Here is a 23,156-nt window from a genome sequence, read left to right on the forward strand (position 1 = left end):
AGTTTGGCTTTCTACTCATAACTTGTTTAAAAAAATATTAGTCTTATAATTTAAAAATTCTTTTTGTGGACAACAGTCTAAAAATATTTTATCTGCTAAAAATGTTTTTATATTTAATGGTTTCAACCAGGGATGTGGAATCCCAAAATTGGCTCCAGATTTGAAAATCACAAAGTGATTATTTCTTTCTGGTTTTTAGAACCAAGAGCTCCAAAAATGTAAAGAGGCTTATGGAATACTTTTAGAAAACAAAAATTTAGTTTAGAGGAACAATCAAATTTTATGATCGGAGTCCTTATTTATAATGGCGCCATGGACTCCAGTATTTCGCTATACAATTCAATAAGTTCCAAGTTATTAAATCTCAAGAAATTTTTTATATTTGAAAGTTTTTGCTTTTTACTCAACATTTTTAGAGCAATTGGAAAAAAATAAAGGCTTAAAACTGGAGTCATTTGGTACTCCCGTCCCTGGTAATAAGAAAATAATGCTTGAATCAAACCTAAACTTTATATTTACATAACTGATTTTGCATAAAATTTTGTTTTTATCTATTTTTAAAAATGTTAAAACATTGTCTTATTTAGTATATAATGAGATAGTTGTTCACGCAGAAACAGAAGATGAGTTTACTGTTCATTTTTATTGTAAAAATTGGATTTTTACCGTTCTATTTTTTGTCTTGGGTATTTTTACAGCGGGAATAGTTTTTCTTATTGGTTACTGGTATCCAACCCATCGTTTAATGTTTACTCATAACAGATGCAACATTAAAGAAGCTTCTTCAGTTCGAATTAAAAAGCCCGACAGAAAACAATTTTTTGTTTCTAGGATAAATATTCTGTTTAATGAAAGATTTAATATCGAAGATTTTATGGATGATTACACCGAGTTTGAACAATATTTAATGAATCAATCAAACTTACGGTACTTTGAATTTACGTTTTTGCGTTACATAATTTGTGAAGAAAGCGATACAATTATTCCACTTAAAGATGCAGGAAACAGATGGAGTTTTTCAGACATCCGTCGCTGCAAAAATGGAATTCATGTAAATTCTGTAATAAATAAGTTAGCAATGTATGACGTAAACTACATTAATATACCGATTAGATCATACTTTTTGACTATATTGCAATTATATCTAAATCCGATTTATATTTTCCAGCTTTTTAGTGTTATTTTATGGTATTTTGAAGATTATTATTTGTACGCAACTTTTATTTTTATAATGACATTTATGTCATTAGCATTAAACGCATATTTGACAAAACTAGCAGTAAAAAAACTGCACGATATTATACCGAAAGCAAAAGAAGTGCAAACATTGCAGCCAATAACAACATTCTTCAATAAATCATTTAAAGTTATTTCAAAATCAACACGGGAACTGGTTCCTGGTGATGTTTTAGTTATTCCTGTTAATGGTATAGAGTTGTCGTGTGATGTTGTTTTATTAAGTGGAAGATGCGTTGTTAATGAGAGTTCATTAACAGGTGAGAGTATACCAAATATAAAAACAGCAATTGAAGATGCATTAGAACCTGAATGTTTTTATAATGTTAATTTGCATAAAGAACATACCATATACAACGGTACAACAATCATACAAGCGCAAGCTGATGGAGAAAATCAAAATATTTTAGCTTTAGTTGTTCGAACAGGATTTTATACATTAAAAGGAGATTTAATTCGATCTATTGTATATCCTACACCAATACATTTTACATTTTCCAGTGACGTAGTAAAGTTTTTACTTTGCATTTCAGTTTTAGCTATACTTAGTTTTATTTACACCGCTTTTACTTTTATAAAAAAAGGTCTCAGCAAATCTGAAATATTTATACATGCACTTGATTTAGTGACTGTAGTTATACCCGCTGCTCTTCCACTTATTTTGTCAATAGGTCTGATGAATGCATCCCGAAGATTAAATACAAAAAAAATATATTGTGTTGATCCCAACCGCATAAATATTTGCGGAAAAGTTAAACTCGTACTTTTTGACAAAACTGGAACTTTAACTGATGATCATGTAACAGTTTCCGGTGTCATACCAGTTATAAATGGAAAAGCAAAATCTCTTAAAAACGAACCAACTGGATTAGCAAATACGCACTTGTTCAAAGGTAGAATTTTTTAAAAATCTATTCTCTTATAATATAAATTTTTAAACATTTAATAACAATTTCCTCAGTTGCAATTATATATATGCGTGTGTGTGTGTGTGTGTGTGTGTGTGTGTGTGTGTGTGTGTGTGTGTGTGTGTGTGTGTATGTGTGTATGTATTTATATACATACATACATACATACATACATACATACATACATACATACATACATACATACATACATACATACATACATACATACATACATACATACATACATATATATATATATATATATATATATATACATATATATATATATATATATATATATATATATATATACATATATATATATATATATATATATATATATATATATATGTATATATATATATATATATATATATATATATATATATAAATATATATATACATATATATATATATAAATATATATATATATATGCATGTACATACATATATATATATATATATATATATATATATATATATATATATATATATATATATATATATATATATATATATATACTGTTATAATCAGTCAGGGACTCAAAGTAGGTAAGGATGATGCGTATATAATCACAAGCTTTTCATAGAGCCCCTTTAGTCACTCATTAAAAAAAACACTTTAATTTTTTAGGTAAAATAAAAATTCAATAAAACATAGCTCATTTTTTTTTTAGTCTAAAAAATTGAAAATAAAAAATAATAAAACAAATAAGAAGAAAAAAAGAAGATAAAAAAAATCAAAAATCTGAAAATAAATACTGTAAACTATAATATATTTCAGAATTTAAAAAGATGCATTTGAGTTTGCCGTTTAAATGATGCTCAGTGAATTGACTAATACAATCTAGCTGGACAAAAGTCAATTCAAGGAATCAATTAATAGATATTCCTATAATATTACTGAATACTCCTTAGAGAAAAATTCAAAATATTAATTAGTGAACGCGTTTTTAAGAGTTAAATCATGGTCACTCAAGTGTCACTTAAAGATAAACATATTTTTGTAAAAAAAAAATAGCTGCAACTTTGCTGCGTAACAATAACGTATAACTAATTTATTGTGAACAATAATTAACTCTGCTGTAATGAATTTTACATTAGAGGGTATGTGCTTTGTATTTTATCGAAAATTTATTTAAAATAAATGGCATAAATTGGAATTTTATTTTCGTTTTTTATTTTTCAAAGCGTGTAACTAATTTACCCGAATATATCCAGGCTGTTTTTTTTATATATTATAACCAAAAATAAGGCGTCTAAAAATAAAATTTTGGCTGCCCGCGTTTGCCGTCTGTTGCGCAAAAGTGGAATGCAGCCAATAGAAATATGGATCATTTTTTAAATAAAAATAAAAGTTGGTTAGTGGACAATAATTTAGAATTTAAAATAAAATTTCATCGGTCCTGTGCTTTAACAACATTTGAAGGAAGTCGGCCTCAAGGTCGGTCAAAAAAAACTTTGAAGACTCATCTTTAAAAACCAAAAGACGCAGAGTTGAAGACTTATTGCAATCGCGGAGTGCAAATGAATTAACAACAGCTGCTTAAATAGCACATCGTTTGTCGGGTCAAAGAAACGTAGCTACTTATATTAGAAAAAGTACAGAAACCTTAGAGCGAAGAAAATTTACTGATGTTATTTGAGGTAGCAGGCAGTTTGAGCAGCCCTGGCGCAGTGGTAGCGCACTTGCCTCTGAAACAAAGGATCCGTGGTTCAAAGCCCGCCTCTGGGCAAGTTTTGCGACATCGGTTAGGAAAGAGGTGTGAACTTCCGATTAAATTCTCATCCGTGGTGCTCTGTAATAAGACCGTAAGGACTTCTTGAGGCACTTAAAAAAAAAAATAAAAAAAAAAAATAAAAAGTTGAGTAGCGATGAGGCACTTGCTTATTATGTAGATTCCAAGTGTACTAGTCACTCTTATAAACAAACAAGAAAGTGGTCAATGAAAGCAGGGCATGAAGTGTTTCCATCTTACTATAATTTATGTAAATCCAAAAGATTGTGTTACCCTCCAGAAGAATTTATTTCTATCTCACAAACACAAGCTGAAATTAAACTTCAAGCCATATTGAATAAAACAACTAAACTTTTAATTGAAACACTAAGTTAATTTCTCAAAAATGCATCCTCTAATTTGTCGCTTACATTAATTAGCAAATGGGGATGCGACGGAAGCTCTGGTCTTGACCCTATTATCAATTCACTTAGAGAATTGCCTGCAAAAAGAAAATTGCCACTAGAGGTTTTGAATTTGATTGTTCCGGTTCCAAAATTTGGAAATTGTAACTTGTCCGATGAATTAAATGATGAGTTATCTGAAGATTCAAGAGAATCTTCAGATGTTTGGTGGACATAAACGACGGGTTTTCTGATAACTAAATATAAAAAATATAACTGATAACTAAATATAAAAAATATAACTGATAACTAAATATAAAAAATATAACTGATAACTAAATATAAAAAATATAACTGATAACTAAATATAAAAAATATAACTGATAACTAAATATAAAAAATATAACTGATAACTAAATATAAAAAATATAACTGATAACTAAATATAAAAAATATAACTGATAACTAAATATAAAAAATATAACTGATAACTAAATATAAAAAATATAACTGATAACTAAATATAAAAAATATAACTGATAACTAAATATAAAAAATATAACTGATAACTAAATATAAAAAATATAACTGATAACTAAATATAAAAAATATAACTGATAACTAAATATAAAAAATATAACTTATAACTAAATATAAAAAATATAACTGATAACTAAATATAAAAAATATAACTGATAACTAAATATAAAAAATATAACTGATAACTAAATATAAAAAATATAACTGATAACTAAATATAAAAAATATAACTGATAACTAAATATAAAAAATATAACTGATAACTAAATATAAAAAATATAACTGATAACTAAATATAAAAAATATAACTGATAACTAAATATAAAAAATATAACTGATAACTAAATATAAAAAATATAACTGATAACTAAATATAAAAAATATAACTGATAAATATAAAATTTATTGTATAGTATTATGTATCCTTGTTTCATAAAATTTTTTTTTTCTTTTTTACTTCATTTTTTTATTATAACAGTGGTTATAATAAAAATTCAGTTTTTATTATAACTTGAGGGGGAATGTGGGGGAGGGAAGTGTAGGTGAATAGTTTTCCTCCTATCCTGCGCAAAAAAAACTTTTAAGTTAATAAAGCCAAGGTAATTATTCAATGAAACAACAAAATATTATTTATTTCAACCTGTCATGGCTAGAACAATCGAATTCGTAAATAAAATATTTTTGTCCAGCTAGATTGTATGAAAAGATTCACTGTGCGATGAAATGCTTTTTTGGTCTTAAATCTTTTTATTTTGGAAATGATTCCATATTGATGGACCACGGTTTGTAGTTAGAAAACTTGACTGCTGTGATTTAATATTCCCCAGGTGATAGTTGTACCTATGTTTGAACGCAGATTATATTTTTCAGAAAATGATATCAAGAAAACATCTAAAAAAACGCAGGGCAGTAGATTATTTTTATAATTATACATAAAAATTTATATCTGTAATGTGTTAAGTTTTTCACTATCTAGAACCATCATGCTTTTAATCACTGGAGCCGGGTTTACTAACCTATTTAAATAATTGATTGCCTTACATTAATGGTTTTAAAGACTCTGCAATTTTAGCAATTTGGTTTTATGGGTGATGGCCCATACAATATTTTTAGATTTAGCGAAAGCGTTTGATACGATTGATTATAAAATTCTTGCCAAAAAATTAAAATGTTATCGTATCACAGGCAATGTTTTAACATGGTTGAAAAGTTATTTAATTAATCAAAGTTGTGTTTATATATCTAAATTTTGATGAGTATAATTTAATAGATGACAATGATTGAGGTATTGAAATCTTGTAATAAAAGGTTGTAACCAATATGTAACTACGTTACTAGTTTTATTGTATAATTGAATTACGAGACTAGAATTAAATGGTCAATCAATTGTAAAGTATCCTCCTAATGATTTAGCTGTAGGCACATTGCAACCTTGTTAAGAGTTTGCATAAAATGGTCCACCAAGTAGAGAAATCAAAAAATCACAGGCTAAACCTAAATAATTTATTCCAGTTCTATCTGTAGAAGTAAAATAATATCCAATGCAAAGTGTATCTTATTATCTGTGTATATACTAAGAAACACGTGACCTGGTAGATTTCTATTTGTATCTGCTCCTACATGTTCTAACCATAGTTTTCTGAGAATGCCAGGACCAGAAGACTAAACAAAAATAGTTGTTGCATCAACACCTGTATTTGGTGCAATATTCTGTGATTTTATTCCAAACACGTTGAACTTGAATTTGGTATTATTCCTAAACCGCCAAAATTAGGTGTTTTATTATCAACATTTTTTGTAGCAGCATCATTTGAGTTTGTAGGTTCTGCTACATTTATAAATTTATTAGAAATCATATTAATATTACTAGTTGCATTATTTTGTCTATCTCTCCTAATAAACAAGTTAGTGGCTTTAGATGTTGTTAAACGAATTTACAGTTGAAATAGTATTGGGTCCAAATTTATCAGCAGGCATTTTTATATATATAGAAAAAAATTTTTACCATAGATTATTAATAATATTCTAAAAATCACATCCCTCATCTAGTTTTTTTAAAACATATAGACACAAGTGTCCACAGAATGAGGTATTTTTAAACTAAACTCCTTCACTATTATAATAAGCAGGACTTTTTAAATAATTAACAATTTCAACTGGTGGTTGTTGTGCATAAGAGTCAAAACTTAGTTTTTTATCTCCATCTTTGTACCAGCGAATCCGATGAAATCCATGTGTACTGAAATCTCCTGTATTTAATATTCCACATTCTTTTCAATTGTGTATTTTTAGGTAATTCATCTCTTACAAATACACCTTTAAAATATTTTATTTTTTGCTTTTTTGCTGCTTTAATTAATCGAAAGTTTGGTAAATTTATTCCTTCAACATTGATAAGTTTGTGATAATTGTTATTAATCTTTTCCGTTTTTAAGAATAAATTGTTTTTTTTCTTCTAAAATAACTCTTTGACCTCTTTGACCTCTTTGACTTAAAAATTATTATTATTTTCTTCTTTTAGTTTGTAGTGTCCATAGGCTAATGTGTATGCTATCTTCTAAAATGACTCTTTTATCGTCTTTTGCGCTAAATGCTATTTTATTAACCTCTTCTATGTAAATTTCATGTAAATAGGATCTTATTACATTCATTTTCCTAATATGATTCCTTTTACTTACTGAACAATCTTTGTAATCTTCGTGTGTTATATATTTTTTAACAACTTTTTTCTTTACTCCCTTACACTTTTTTTAATCTTTCCCGTGTACTTTGTAAGAATACAACTTTGATCTGAGTCATACAAATTATTTAATTTTTGCTCCTGCTGTTTCATCTTTAAACATCCCAATTACTTTCTTATTAGCACCAACTTTAAAATCTACATTATTAATTGCTGGGTGCTTTGGGTCAAATTCACTTGTATCAAATTTGCTTACAACATCATTAGAAATATCTGCATAAAAGTCTTCTGTTTTTATTTCGTATGCTAAAAAATCTTTATCTGTAAATAATAGTTTCGCTCAATCAGAATATTTATTTTGTATGTAATCATAGTGAAATTCATACATTAGTGTTTTACTGTAATCTAATATAGTCATACCTAAGTAAAATGGCTTGTTATAAAGTAATTTTGTTCTTTTCATATGTATTGTTGTTAAGTTTTCATCAAATATTGTTCTACTTTTATAGTTTGGTTAAGATGCTAATTTGAAAGCCTCATCTCTGCTTGTAACTTATCTAGTATCAACTCTTCCAAATACTGAATTATTCATTAGTTTAAAAAAGTCTTTTTCAAAATCATTAGTTGCTTTAGTTCTTAGTTTTGTACTTAGTTTAATGTTTTCACATAACCTTGTTTTCATCCATCCATTTAAAACCACGTGTTGGAAGTGGCTTACTCATTGCCCACCTATTTAAATTATTAGCATCTAGATACTGTATATATGTTGATTGTTTGCTTTGGTCATACATATCACCCATGTACTTATTATTAGAAGCTCCTAATCTATTAGATATCATACTAATTCCACCTCTTATTCCTTGCTTTATCATCAATATCATATCATAATCACTCAGCAATTTTAATTTTATTTTTGTTTTCTTTAATGCTGCATCCCAAGCTAACCCTAGTGACGTATGATAGCAAGAGGGTTTTATTTGTTACAATTAATTCAAACATCTCAAAAAATTTTAAATACATCAGTTAGCAACATCACATCTGAAACGTTGTACAAATCATGGTAATCTCTAAATATTCAACAATTAAAGTCATTCCATACAATTTGTGCATGTGAGTAATAATCATCATTTATTTTTAAAAAGATTACTTTTAAAATAAATGATGATTATTACTTTTCTTAGTAACAAATACAACTTTTCTTAGTAACAAATCTAATTTTTTACCTGAATATAATTTTCCGATATATTTATATTGATCTTATGTTAAATTCTTTTATAAACTATCTAAATTAGAAGGCGTAAATCTATAACTATCTAAGAAACGGAGTTCCCGCCAAATTTTGACTTTTTTACCATCTCTAATAAACTCACCAACTTCAATTTTTTTAGAAAAGCTAATATACTTTTCTTCATTGTTTGGTATACAACTCATCTTTCCTCTTGATAAGTTCTTTATAAACAAGTGAAAATCATAACCAGATAAATTGTGAAATATAACTGGAAAGAAATTTGGAATTTCATATTTTTTATAACAATTTTTAGGAGCAGTACCTCTAAATTTTCCAGTAATATGACAATGATTAGCTGCTTTATAATTTTTCAAGATCTTCTTCACAAATGTGACATGATATTGCAGCATTAAAATCATCCTCGTTTTCAGGAGTAAATATCTCATTTTTCGGAAATTTAATTGTGTTATAAATATTCTTAATATCTTCTTCTAAGCTGTCAACAAAAATTTGTACAACATCATCCGTTTCATTAATCGCAGTAAATGTAGCTGGACTGCTTTGATAAATACTTTCGTCAAAACATTTAATTTAATAACAGAATGAATTTGGACTATGTCTTTGATATTGCTTAGTATAGGAGTGATTTGGATTTGGTTCACAAGTGTTAATTGGCTTGATAAAACTTTTTAAGTCAGCATATACTACAAACGGTACTCTCATAGATTTGCTATGATTATTGAACTGCATTGTTGAATTTGGTGGTGGAGGTTCAATACGCACTGAATTATTTGTGCCACAATACAATTTATGATTAGATAAAGATTTTTCAGTACTAAATCCTAATGAGCAATTTCTGCAGTAGTGCATATTATATACACGGTGTGTCCCAAAAATACACATAATAAATACACGGTGTGTCCCAAGAATAACCAAACTTTTTGGATATAAAATAAAACACACATTGTATCATCATTGAAAGTTATTATTTATTCAAAATAGGTTCTATCAGACTCAATACAACGTTTGGCGCGATCAACCAGCGCATGCATAGATTTTTTTATGTCATTTATAGGACTGTTCTTCAGCATCTCGGTTACAGCTGCTTGAATGGCTGCGATATCATCATGAAATGCTCCCTTCATCTTGGTTTTCCGTTTAGGAAATAGAAAATAGTCTCTTGGTGATATATCAGGCAAATATGGAGGGTGGTTAATGAGAGAAATCCGTTTTTTCATCAAAAATTCGTTCACTTTTTTAGTCATGTGAGGCGGTGCATTGTCGTGCAATAAAAACAGTTGTTTTCTTGCTGGATATTCAGGTCTAACACGACAAATTCGTTTCCACAAACAATCTAAAACGCCTAAATAGTATTCTCCATTAACAGTTCGACCTTCTGGAACAAATTCCTTGTGGACAATACCCTTCGAATCATAAAAAGTAATCAACATTGTCTTGCTTCGAGACTCCTGAAAATGCAATTTTTTTGGTTTTGGCTCGCCTTTAGACTTCCATTCAGCAGATTGACGCTTAGTTTCAGGGTCATATTTAAAGCGCCATGACTCATCACCAGTTATGATCGAATCAAGAAAGTCTGGATCGTTTTCAACAGTTTCAACAATGTCTTTGCAATGCTCCACACGAGCGATTCTTTGGTCTTCATTTAATTCATGTGGGATAAAACGCCCACACACCTTTCTTTTATCTAAATCTTGAGTTAAAATGCTCCAAATAGTGTTTTTACTTGTATTTAATTCCTCAGCCAACATTCTCTTAGTAAAATTTGCATCGATACCAATAATTTCACGGACTTTTTCCACCAATTCAGCACGATTATTAGCTTCTGGACGACCTGGCCTCAGATCGTCATTTAAATCCTCACGACCATTTTTAAATCGTGTAAACCACGTATGAACTAGAGTACGACTCATACAATCATCACCATAAACTTTTTTCATCAATTCGTATGTTTCAGCGAATTTTTTTTCAAGTTTAACACAAAATTTTATATTCGCTATTTGTTCCATTTTCGTTTTGTAACACTAGGACGCGTTTTACTTTTATTGAAATGGCTCTAACAATAACTTTCACAACTGTCATCCGATTTACATGAATGTAGGTGCGTTTGAAAGAGGATGAGTGTATCTTTTTTATGCTGCAAATTATCAATGGATGGCGCTGCATGTTATATGACATAGATATGAAGTTTGGTTATTTTTGCGACACACCGTGTAGTTTCTTAGATGTTTGTAAAGAAAGTAATCTACTTAAACTTTCTATTAAGCAATAATGATTAGTAACATTATTTGAGATTAATAGTAAATCTATTAAATGCTTACCATTATTATTTTTCGACACCTGGAAAATATGAACTGATGAATTTTCATATCCAAATACATTGACACTGATATCTGTATTGTTTTTCTCAAATTGTTTAATTTGGTTTAATGATACTGGAAATTCTATTTTTTCCCAATTCATTTTTCAGCTTGATTTTTAAGCTCCTTATCTACTCTTTCAGAATGATTACCTGTTGGATTTAATGCTGTTGCAATACACCACTTAAAACACTAATTATCTTCATTTTTTATATTAACTATTGCCTTTTTAGTTGCTAAATTTTTATCAAGTGGAATTTATGATATAGCTTTGATAGGATTATAATCAAATATTTATATCCATCTTTTTAATAGAAACAAACCTCCAACCTGACCTTAACTGTTGAAATGATGATAAATTTTCTAGAATTCTCAGCTTTGATATTTCATATGATTCATTCAAATCTGTTGACTCTAATACAACTTAATTCTTCGCTGCAAATAAAGCAGTTGTGAATTTAGTTTCTCCTGTTTTAATATCAGTACTCTCCATTTCACAAGAGAGAACTATATAAACCTTTGATTTTCTATTTTCATTTAGTATTTTAATTGCACTGTTTTTTACAAGATTCATAAATGATAAAGCATCATAACTTTTTTCACCTGTAGCTTTAAATTGTTTTGTAACTTTCTTAAAAGATGATTGTATTAATTTAAACTCTACTGCTGCTCTTACTTCAACTTTATTATCCGGTTTAATTTCATATCTAACTTCCAATTTATTGTATAAATTTTTTAACGAGTTCGCTTTTTGATTGAGTTTATTTTTTATTGTGTTTGGTACGTGCAACGTAATGCAATAGAATTAAATCTACTTTTCTCAGTTGATTCTTTTTTTACAGTAGAATTATTGGTTATAGTAGATTCTTTTTTTGCTATTAATGTATTAACTGCATTTTTAATCGTATCAGGAACAAATGACATAAGCCAACTTGCAGTAGATTGTACTGCTCTTTATTTTATAGTCTCCATTTTAACACCATTATCAACTTTTCCATCACGTAATTCAAAATATCTCCATCCATACTTAGTTATGCGCATAGCACTATATAATGATGGATATATTGTAATTTCTCATGTTTCCATGTTAGTTAATTTAATAGACACTGGATTATTTTTAATTGCCCCTAATCTTTCATATTTTGGATCTATAATTTTTTCTGGTCTTTTCTCATTTACTTCTTTCACTTCAGTTATAATAGATTCTTTATTTAATAACCCATTATCCATATCAATCATTACCAATGTAGCGAGATGTCAGATGTTTTTGAAATGTTATTTTCCTCTAATAGATTTTTAAAATTTTTCTTTTTATATTTTATATTCATTTTATTATATAAAGAAAATTTTTTTTTACCAATTTTCAAAAAATTTTATATACAATATTCATTTTATTTCCGTCTGATTGAAATTGTAAAATCTATCAGATATTACAACAGCAAATGCTTCAGTATCTAATGGAAAAGCCAGATTAAATGTTGCTTCAATTTGTACATCTGCTACTGATGATTTTAATCTTTCTGATTGTCTACTAACATCAAAAACAAAAAGCGGGTATAAATCTTTAAAGTCAAAAGGAGTTATATTGCTGTGTGTAATCAAATTGTTCATTCCATAAAATTTTTTACTAAACGTAGATGCATCTCTATAAGCTCTTGAAAATTGTTGATTTGGGAATGATAAATTTTTAAATCTTGGTTTTTCAGGAGATGTCTTTACGCTCAATCTCCAAGAAAATCTAGTAGATTGTGGAACAGATATAGTATCACGCTGCCGCGCGCGAAAATTAACTGAAATTTTCACTTTTGATTCAATAGATTTATAAAAATTAATCCTTTCCATATCTGATGGAGTCCCATGTAGTATAAACAATGATTTTTATCAAGATTAACTTTTCCTGCTGCTGCAACAGCAAGTCTAAAAATTGCATTACCATTACTTTTTCTTGCAAGAGTTAGTCTATGTTTAAATTCATAAATAATTTTGTCGTGATCATCACAGTATCCAAAAATGTGCCTTAAAGGTATGCTATATGAAAATGTTCCTTTTGTAGTTGGTTTTTGAATTATGTATGATTGTCTTAATGCAAACCCTGAGTTATCAGCAAGTACTGCCGTTGTTGCAGAATCTTTATACCACAATTGATTTAATCCTTGTGCTATTTTTTGTGTTTAAGCATTTCTAACATTGTAGTTGCTTGAACTGGATGATAAAAGCTTCTACTTCTTGGTTTGATAATTGGTATGTTATTTGACTAAATAAGTGCATAATACCATTACTTGTAAATGACACTGCATCTGCATTAGCATAAGATGTTCCATCAGCTTTACGAAGCCTTCCTTCAAACAAGAGAAAACTCTCAGATGGAAGTGTGAACAAATTTTGTTGTTCAGCGTTGGTTTTTATTTCTCCAGCACTAATTAGATTTGTACGAGCTACATGCTCATATTTATGGAATTTAAATCTTTTAACTCCCTCAACAACAGTTGTTATTTCTGTAAAATTTAATACTTTAGAAGTTGTCATTTTGTTTTTTTAAATGCAATATAAATTTTTTTGAAGATGCTTTATCAATTAATTGTTTTTTCTTTTCCAATTGCAGCATTTCTAGCAGCTTCTATTTCTGATGTTGAAAGTTCTTTTCCTGTTGATTTAGTAGCAGTTATTGCAGTTTTTCCTAAATCGCTAGCAGCTAACCTATTTAACATAGCTGATGATACTCTTGTTACTTTTGACACTGCTACTCGTTTAAATAAATTTTTTATACTGATGAATATGCCACTTCCTCCAACAACAAGTTTCTTAACATATCTCTTATTATGAACAGTTAGTATTTTTGATGTGCTATATATTTTTTATATGCATTGAGATATATGTCATTATAAATTATTTTGTATTGATTTATACTGTGCACTATTTATAACACCTTGCCGTAATAATTCATCACAAATTGCAATAGCTTCAATTCTTGATCCATTGTTACCTGCTTTCTATGCAGCTTTACCTAATTCAAGCATTTTAATTAGTGCATTAGGGTCACTAGGAAGAATTATAGTTGGTAATCCTGTTCCTTTTGATTCACGCGTCTTATTTTTCTTTATATCTCTCCAAATAGGAGCGATTACTTTTCTGTATTTTCCAGATGAATTTTCAGTAGTAATTGCATGGTTTTCAGTAGTAATTGCATCTGTTTGTATCAATACATTTGTATAATTTTTAAGATCATCTTCAGTATATATTGCTTCATTAGGATTAAACTTTGTTATCAACTCCCAAAGACGAGGAGTACCATAATATGTTTTACTATCAATAGTTATACCATCATCATTAATAAATATTGGTTTTCTTTCCAATGTATAACTTATCATCCTTAAAATGTATTTCAAATGTAGTATCTGTAGACTTTTTACTATTAGTATACATTCTTAGATAATCTGTTGCAATTTTTCCGAGCCTCAAAGTCTTAGTTTCTTCATAAGAAGGCGGTCGTTCTTTATATGCATGCTCAGCCATTATTTCAGTATAAACATTTGAAAAAGTGAGTGCAAATTTATTAGCTTGATTGTGCAATTTAGATGTTTTCTTTTAACACAGATTGACTATCATTTAATGGCTTGCACAATTTTTTCAAGTCTAATTGTAAATTAGTTTCACCCATCTTTTCATATAAATTACTCTGCTGTATTCTTTTTTTACTATCTAAGAATTCTTTAACAATTTGATCTCTTTTTTCAGGATCTTCAATTTTTAAAATTGACATTTTATTTACTATAAAATAAAAAAAACACAACATAAATCGTTATGTTGTGTTTTACGTTTTTTAATAAATTATTTTAACTAGCAGTAAGCATCCCGTAATACGGGTTATAAGTAATTAAATCCTTAATAACAATAAAAACACATTAATAACTTAATATATTATCTAAAAAATTAAATACAAATTTATCTATATATAATATTTTAACTTTGACTCACTTTCAGCAACGTCATTGCTTATAGTTAACGACATAAAGATCGCATTAACATCAATTAAGTTTTTTTTAAAATCCGTCACAACACAAGTACCAGAAAAAGAAAGTCAAGTAAAGCCTGTTAATACCTAAAATAAGAAATGAAAAAAAATTGCAATTTTCAATTACAAAAGTATTATTTGCATTTTATTGTTAGTAGAATTAGAATAATAACAGAAAATATGTAAAAATAATAAAAGATTATAAAAAGGCTAGACAACACAATACAGTACACTGGCAAATAACACTACAACTTGATAAGATATTTTATCAACTAAAATAATTGGACTAAAAAAATTTATTTATTACAATGTTTGAACAACCAAGGGACAATTATAGTTAAACAATTTGAACAATTATATCATAAAATAGCACGCAACTCGTAAAATATTTCTTATAAATGGTTATTATCATTTGTGGTATTAAGAAACACGAAGAGCTCAGTAATAGCATAAGTTTTATTAAATCTCCCTGTCATCTTAGGGAAAGAGGGAGAGAAAGAAAGTGTATCTAAAGCAGCATGTTAAAAAAAAAAAAATAACACGCAATACATAGTAGTAACTGGTTTTACTAAATTTTACAAAATTATTTTTACCTTGATAAAGAATTAATTTCCAGCATTTCTTAATTAAGCTCCAGCTTCTCTCTAACTGTTGACTAATGACTAATAAAGTAAATTTCACATCATACTAAGTTTACAAAACTAAAACCACGTTTCAACAGTAAGCAAACTAATTAAGAAATGACAAAGGGAAGATAAACTAAAAAAAAGAAAAAAAGAAGAACATAATTATGTTAGAAATTATAAAAAAAATTAAAATCATTTAAAATTTAAAAGTGTTGTTAGTTGTTACTATAAATAGTAAAATTCATACTTTGCATTGTTCTAAAGTGTCTAAAGTAAAATCAAATTAATAGACATGAACACTGCTTGACAGTGAATTCTGGCAAGTTTTCTGCTCGCCGAGCAGCATTTCTTACATTTTAACGATAATTAATTTCATCCTGCCTAGATCTATTTTTTTCATTTGACAACTATTTTTAAGTTGCCAATCAGCATTTACATTAATAACTTCTTTGAGCCTCACATAATCTATTTTAATTTTACTATTATCATTAAACATCTTTACAGTTATCTTACTATTGTTACAATTGAATAAATGAATGTAAAAGAATCTTACATTACAGTAAATAGAAGGTAAGAAAATGGAGAGAAGTTTAACAAGAAGGAGAAGCCCTAGGAGAGTTTTGTTGAGTACCAGAATTTTTTAAGCATAGTATTTTATAAGAAAATAAAAATATTGAATATGCATTAAAGTATAATAAAAAGAATTGTTATAAAAAATTAAGCGGGGCGATTACATAAAAAATAGTTTATAGTTAAATTAAGACATGTTAGATGGTTTAGTAAAAATGCCACAAATTTTAGAACCATATAAACTTTACAGGATGATAAAAATGAGGGTATTTGGTTGTGACTAAATGAACATTTATATATTTTTATGCTTTATTTTTAGAGTTTTATATTTTTATTTTATGAGTTTTGTATTTTTATTTCTATCTTTAGGTTTTATATTGTTATTGTTATTTTTTATTTTTATTTATGAGTTTTATACTTTTAGTATATTAAAAATTTAGTTATAGAGAATAGCTTAGGGGTGATTGCATAACGGATAGTTCATTGATTATTTTTATTGAGGATAAACTTGTTTACATGGGTTATGAAGGCATTTCTATTTGTCATTTTGGAGAGTATTTTTTAGTTTCAACAGGAAGAGAGTTCCAACAGTGAATTGATTGATACTTGATTGACTTTATACCATACTTATGTGTTTGTTTTAAAGGCATAGAGTGACTACAATAAGATACAGACCTAAGCTTATAACTATGAATATCATTGTGAATTTAAAGTAGCTAGTGAAGCAGCTGGGCGTATTATTGTGGACAATGTCCCATACAAGAACACAGTTTGATAAGTAGATAAATTCGTCAAGCTTTAAAATTTAAGAAAGATTATATAGTATGTCAGAACCAAAACTGTTAGGTTGAAAGTGAATTCTTCTCAAAGATTTATTCTGAAGATTTATAAGGTTTTTTTAATAAATGGATGAACTTTGTCCCCATATCTGACAAACATAGCGTAGATGGGAGTTAAAAATAGCATGCCAAATATTCACAAGGGTTTCGTAATTCACAAAATACCTCATTTTGGTAAGCATTCCATTTTCTTGACTTAGTTTGTTTGATATGGATTTAATTTGTTGAATGAACAAAAGATTTTTATCTAATAATATGCCCAGATATTTTATTTTATCTACAATATTTAGTTTTTGACCACTTATTCTAAAATTAAGTTTTTTGGTAATTTTTTTGCCTTGAGATTTAAATAGAACTAATTCAGTTTTTTTGACATTCAAAGATATTTTGTTTGATCGCAACCATTTAACCAGTGATCCAAGGTCATAATTTAAGTACTTATTTAGCTTTTTTAAAGACTTTTCTACAATCAGAAAGTTAGTGTCATCAGCAAAATGGAACACCTTTGAGTATTTAATACAAGTGTTTAAATCATTTATTTTGATAAGGAAAAGAAGGGGACCCAGAGTTGAACCCTGAGAAACACCTATAGACGTTAACTTAATAGTAGGTGAGATATTACCAATAGTAACACTTTGTGGACGATGATTTAGATATGAATTAAACCAGTTCAGAGCAATTCCCCTTACACCATAATGATACAGCTTTGATAATAGAATTTCATGGTTGACAGTATCAAAAGCTTTTTGCAGATCAACAAACACTCCACCAGCAAATTGTTTTTGATCCAAAGCCTCGCGTATGGTTTCAGTTATATCTATGAGTGCTTGGTTAGTAGAGTGTTTCTTTTGGAATCCAAATTGCAGAATATATAAGCTATCTGATAGATTTAAAAAACTAAGTAGCCTGTTATACATAAGCTTTTCAATTAATTTTCCTACATTTGAGAGTACGGATATAGGCCAATAGTTACAAGGATCTTTTTTACAGCCGCTTTTAAAAATTGGGTCCGGAGCTATTTTTTGGATTCAAGAGAGAGATATAGTCATTTACTTCTTGAGAAGTAACTGGAGATATAAAAAGTATCAGGATTTTGGTTTTTTAGATAGTGGCTGAAGTGAAATCTAGGAGGTATAACCTCTTTAGCAAGATTAAAGAAGAGAAGTAATCATTAAATGTGTTTGCAACTTTTTTCTTGTTAGTTATAGTTTTATTATTAATATTTAAACTATCTATATTATTGTTGTTCTTTGATTTAATACAAATAATACTACTTATTCCTTTCCAGGTGTTTTTAAGGTTTTTTAGATTATCATTAAAGTAGGTTGAATAATAGATTTTTTTTTGACAAAAACCGTTATATATTCATTTTTCCCAATTGTAGGTCCAGGATTTAAAATTGCTCAAGTGCCTTAAACTTAATTATTTACCAGTAACACTAAAAAAAATTTAAAATATGGAAAATAAATTGCTTAATCAAAATGGAAATCCTTTGAATTTACGAGGAGAAGAAGTAGCTATTACACTTTATAAAAAAAAAAAATCTTGTATTAAACAAAATGAGTAAATTTACTAATATTAATACAAATGTTTCGCAGGGTCAATTAAAAAAACTTAAAAAAACATAGCATTAGTATAACTTTAAATAACATCCATACCTCTATTTACTTCTAAAAAATAATAAAAATAAAACTGCTAATGGCATTATTATTTTAATCAATTATTTTAATCAATTATTTTAATCAATTATTTTAATCAATTATTTTAATCAATTATTTTAATCAATTATTTTAATCAATTATTTTAATCAATTATTTTAATCAATTATTCTAATCAATTATTTTAATCAATTATTTTAATCAATTATTTTAATCAATTATTTTAATCAATTATTTTAATCAATTATTTTAATCAATTATTTTAATCAATTATTTTAATCAATTATTTTAATCAATTATTCTAATCAATTATTTTAATCAATTATTTTAATCAATTATTTTAATCAATTATTTTAATCAATTATTTTAATCAATTATTTTAATCAATTATTTTAATCAATTATTTTAATCAATTATTTTAATCAATTATTTTAATCAATTATTTTAATCAATTATTTTAATCAATTATTTTAATCAATTATTTTAATCAATTATTCTAATCAATTATTTTAATCAATTATTTTAATCAATTATTTTAATCAATTATTTTAATCAATTATTTTAATCAATTATTTTAATCAATTATTTTAATCAATTATTTTAATCAATTATTTTAATCAATTAATTTAATCAATTATTTTAATCAATTAATTTAATCAATTATTTTAATCAATTATTTTAATCAATTATTTTAATCAATTATTCTAATCAATTATTTTAATCAATTATTTTAATCAATTATTTTAATCAATTATTTTAATCAATTATTTTAATCAATTATTTTAATCAATTATTTTAATCAATTATTTTAATCAATTATTTTAATCAATTATTTTAATCAATTATTTTAATCAATTATTTTAATCAATTATTTTAATCAATTATTTTAATCAATTATTTTAATCAATTATTTTAATCAATTATTTTAATCAATTATTTTAATCAATTATTCTAATCAATTATTTTAATCAATTATTTTAATCAATTATTTTAATCAATTATTTTAATCAATTATTTTAATCAATTATTTTAATCAATTATTTTAATCAATTATTTTAATCAATTATTTTAATCAATTATTTTAATCAATTATTTTAATCAATTAATTTAATCAATTATTTTAATCAATTATTTTAATCAATTATTTTAATCAATTATTCTAATCAATTATTTTAATCAATTATTTTAATCAATTATTTTAATCAATTATTTTAATCAATTATTTTAATCAATTATTTTAATCAATTATTTTAATCAATTATTTTAATCAATTATTTTAATCAATTATTTTAATAAATTATTTTAATCAATTATTTTAATCAATTATTTTAATCAATTATTTTAATCAATTATTTTAATCAATTAAAGTATTTTGTGTTTTTATGTTAACATTTTTACTAAATCTACTTTAGAGTATATTGATTGCCTCATCACTTCCTTGTTTAATTAATGATCCTTAGTTTTGTTCATCAATTTCAGGTTTTGTTTTTGTTTTAATTTGTTCAAGCATTACTTGAAATTTTTCAAGTTCACCAAGTAATTATTTATATTCATTGTCATTTATATGTCCATCTACTAAAGCTTCAGAAATATAATCACTTATTGCATTTACTTTTAAATCAACAAGTACCTTAATCTTTTCATGCTTTTCTGCTTTAAAATTTTATTTTTATTAATTGTCCACCTATTATTGATATAACACCTGCTCTTAATGATGCACCCTCATATGCAATAACTACTGGTGCTGCAATTATTGTTGCTAAAAACCCAATTCCAATAATTCCAAGTGTCATAGTGCTTGCTAGTAATGCATTATCAATAGCTGAAATTATTTTTACTGCTCTACAATACTTTTTACTTAACATGATTCAATTTTCTCTACCACGCTCTATTTCTTTTTGAATCTCATTAATTTTTGTAGACGTTATAATTGAGCTTGGTTTTTAACAGGTGGTCGATTTTCAGCAGGTGCATCTGGAAGAGTTGGTTATATTTTATTATTATATTCCATTTTTAATGATGAAAAAAAAATTTTTTTTCAAAAGTATTTACAATAAATTAATAAAAGATAAACTTTCTCCTTTTTTAATTAATTCATCAAAATTAAAATTATTAACAACATTTACTACAATATCATCAACAGACTCTGATATTACAGAACCTTTATCGACCTTCATTATTTGCTACACCTAACTTTAAAACAATATTTTGATGTGATAAAGATTTTATTGTAATGTCATATTGAGTAAATATTTCATATCTATTATCACTTATTAATACTGAAGGGTGTTTTAAATCTTTGTGTTGCTTAGAAAGTGCTTGAGGAAGATTATTTTTTGAAATTTTTTTTTTATATATACTATATGAAAAAAAATTTCAAAAAAATTAAAGAACCATATTCAAAAATGAAATATAAACAAATGGCGAATCTGGTCCTAATAATAAATCAGAATCTGCTAATGTATATCCATTTCCACTACGTAAGTACATTCCATCACCTACAGAACCTTCTTTACTCCATGGTCTCAAATATAAACCAGATCCTGCAGCTGTCATTTTAATTCCTTGTACATTTTTTTTAAGTACACAATACCCCTTCCAAAAATTTTATCAGCCATAACTGATCCAGCTGTTGAACCTACTCCTGTTAATAGTCCTGTTGCAAGTGCTGGAGCAAGGCTTAATAATAAAAATCTTCCAGCTGTACCAAATATGGTAAAAGTACACCAATAAATCCTCCCTCTATTTGAGAAATGTGGTAGTTGTGTTTTACTTAAATTAATTATTACATCAGTACCTTTTTCATATGCTTTTGTAATTTTATTCAATTGTGTATTTGTTACAGCTATATGTTCACCATTAAGATCTAAAGGTGGTAACTTAATACTAGCTCCATTATCATCTTCAATTGTTTTTTTAATTGACTCTGCGAAACATTTGTAATAATACTAGTATATTTACTCATTTTGTTTAATACAAGATTATTTTTTTTTCTTATATGAAGTGTAATAGCTACTTCTACTCAACTTAGTATCCATTTTTGAAATTGTTTTTAGTGTTACTGGTTCATAATTAAGTTTAATGGCTCTTGAGCAATTTTATATCCAGGACCTACAGTAGGGAAAAATGAATATATAACTTTTTTTGTTCCTCCATTTATATATGATGGTTCTGTTACATCACTTGTAACACGTATACTATTAACATATAATATGTTTACTATATTACTTGATATATTGTAACCTGGTGGATAAATTCCACTGTTAAAAATAGTTCTAAATGAATTTAAATTTGTAAAATCAACTTTATAGCCAGTTGCAATAATTAAAGCTGATCTTAATGTATTATTATTTCCTTCAAGTTTAATACTTTCAACTCCTGCTCTAGTGTTGTTGTTTTGTAACATAATCAGTTGAATAAGTTGAATATATTCATAACATAAGTTATTCATAACATATTCATAATATAAAATATTCATAACATAAGTTGAATATATTCATTTATATTATATAGTAATCTCATAACATCTTTCTGGAGTGTTTATATCATGCTAAGTTCCTCCATTATCTGCGCTATATCTAAAACTGTTGTTTGTTGTTTTATTATTAGGAAAACTGTAATATGTCTCTAAAATAACTAGAGCCATTTCATATTATTTATCTTGTCTAAGTCGAATAATAGGAGCAATCTTAGTTTTTATGATGTTGTTCTTTCCAGTCAATAATACATAAGTCATTTATCTAATCTACTTCTATATTTTCCATAATCTCTTTTAGGAGATGGATCTATAATAACAAATCCATGAGGCTCTGACCAGGCATCCTTACAAAATATTATAAAATCGTCTTTTGTCATATCACTTGAAACATGATCTTTATAAATATGATTTAAATTCTTTGAATCTTGAGGAAATAAGAAAATAAAATTTGTATTTTCTCGTATAGTTTGTCTAGGTAACATAAAATAATTTTGTGCAAGATAGAAACAATCTACATTATTATGCCTTCCTCTTATATAATATTTTTCACACTTATTTTGCTTTGTTAATTGTAAATCATCAAATATCATCAAATTATTCTTATGAATATCAAGATCTTCAGGATCTGGTACATTCTCAGCTGTTTCAAAAAACTTGCACTCCATATCTGTTTTATCATTTCTTTTTGTAACTTTTTTTAAAAGAACTTTTTAATATTTTGTATTCTGGCTGAAGAAGAGATTTTCCAAAAACTTGTAAACTATTATAGTCTAACCAACCAAGTCTTAAAAGTAAAATCAATAATAAAGTAATTTTTCCGCAACCTGATTTTCCAACAATAATTCCTTTTATACTTTTAGGTATCAACTTATTACTATTTT

The 23,156-nt window shown here is 26.6% G+C and overlaps 1 protein-coding gene across 1 annotated transcript in view; it reads left to right on the forward strand.

Annotated features, from left to right (window-relative positions):
* The window catches only part of LOC136077768 (polyamine-transporting ATPase 13A3-like), a 57,909-nt gene that overhangs the window by 11,078 nt on the left and 23,675 nt on the right, over positions 1–23,156 (forward strand). Inside the window, exon 2 of the mRNA XM_065791948.1 lies at positions 588–2,129. Coding sequence (XP_065648020.1) covers positions 588–2,129 — 1,542 coding nt within the window. The remainder of the gene's footprint in view (positions 1–587; positions 2,130–23,156) is intronic.

This window comes from Hydra vulgaris, chromosome 03 (genome assembly GCF_038396675.1).
Source record: "Hydra vulgaris chromosome 03, alternate assembly HydraT2T_AEP".
NCBI lineage: Eukaryota > Metazoa > Cnidaria > Hydrozoa > Anthoathecata > Hydridae > Hydra > Hydra vulgaris.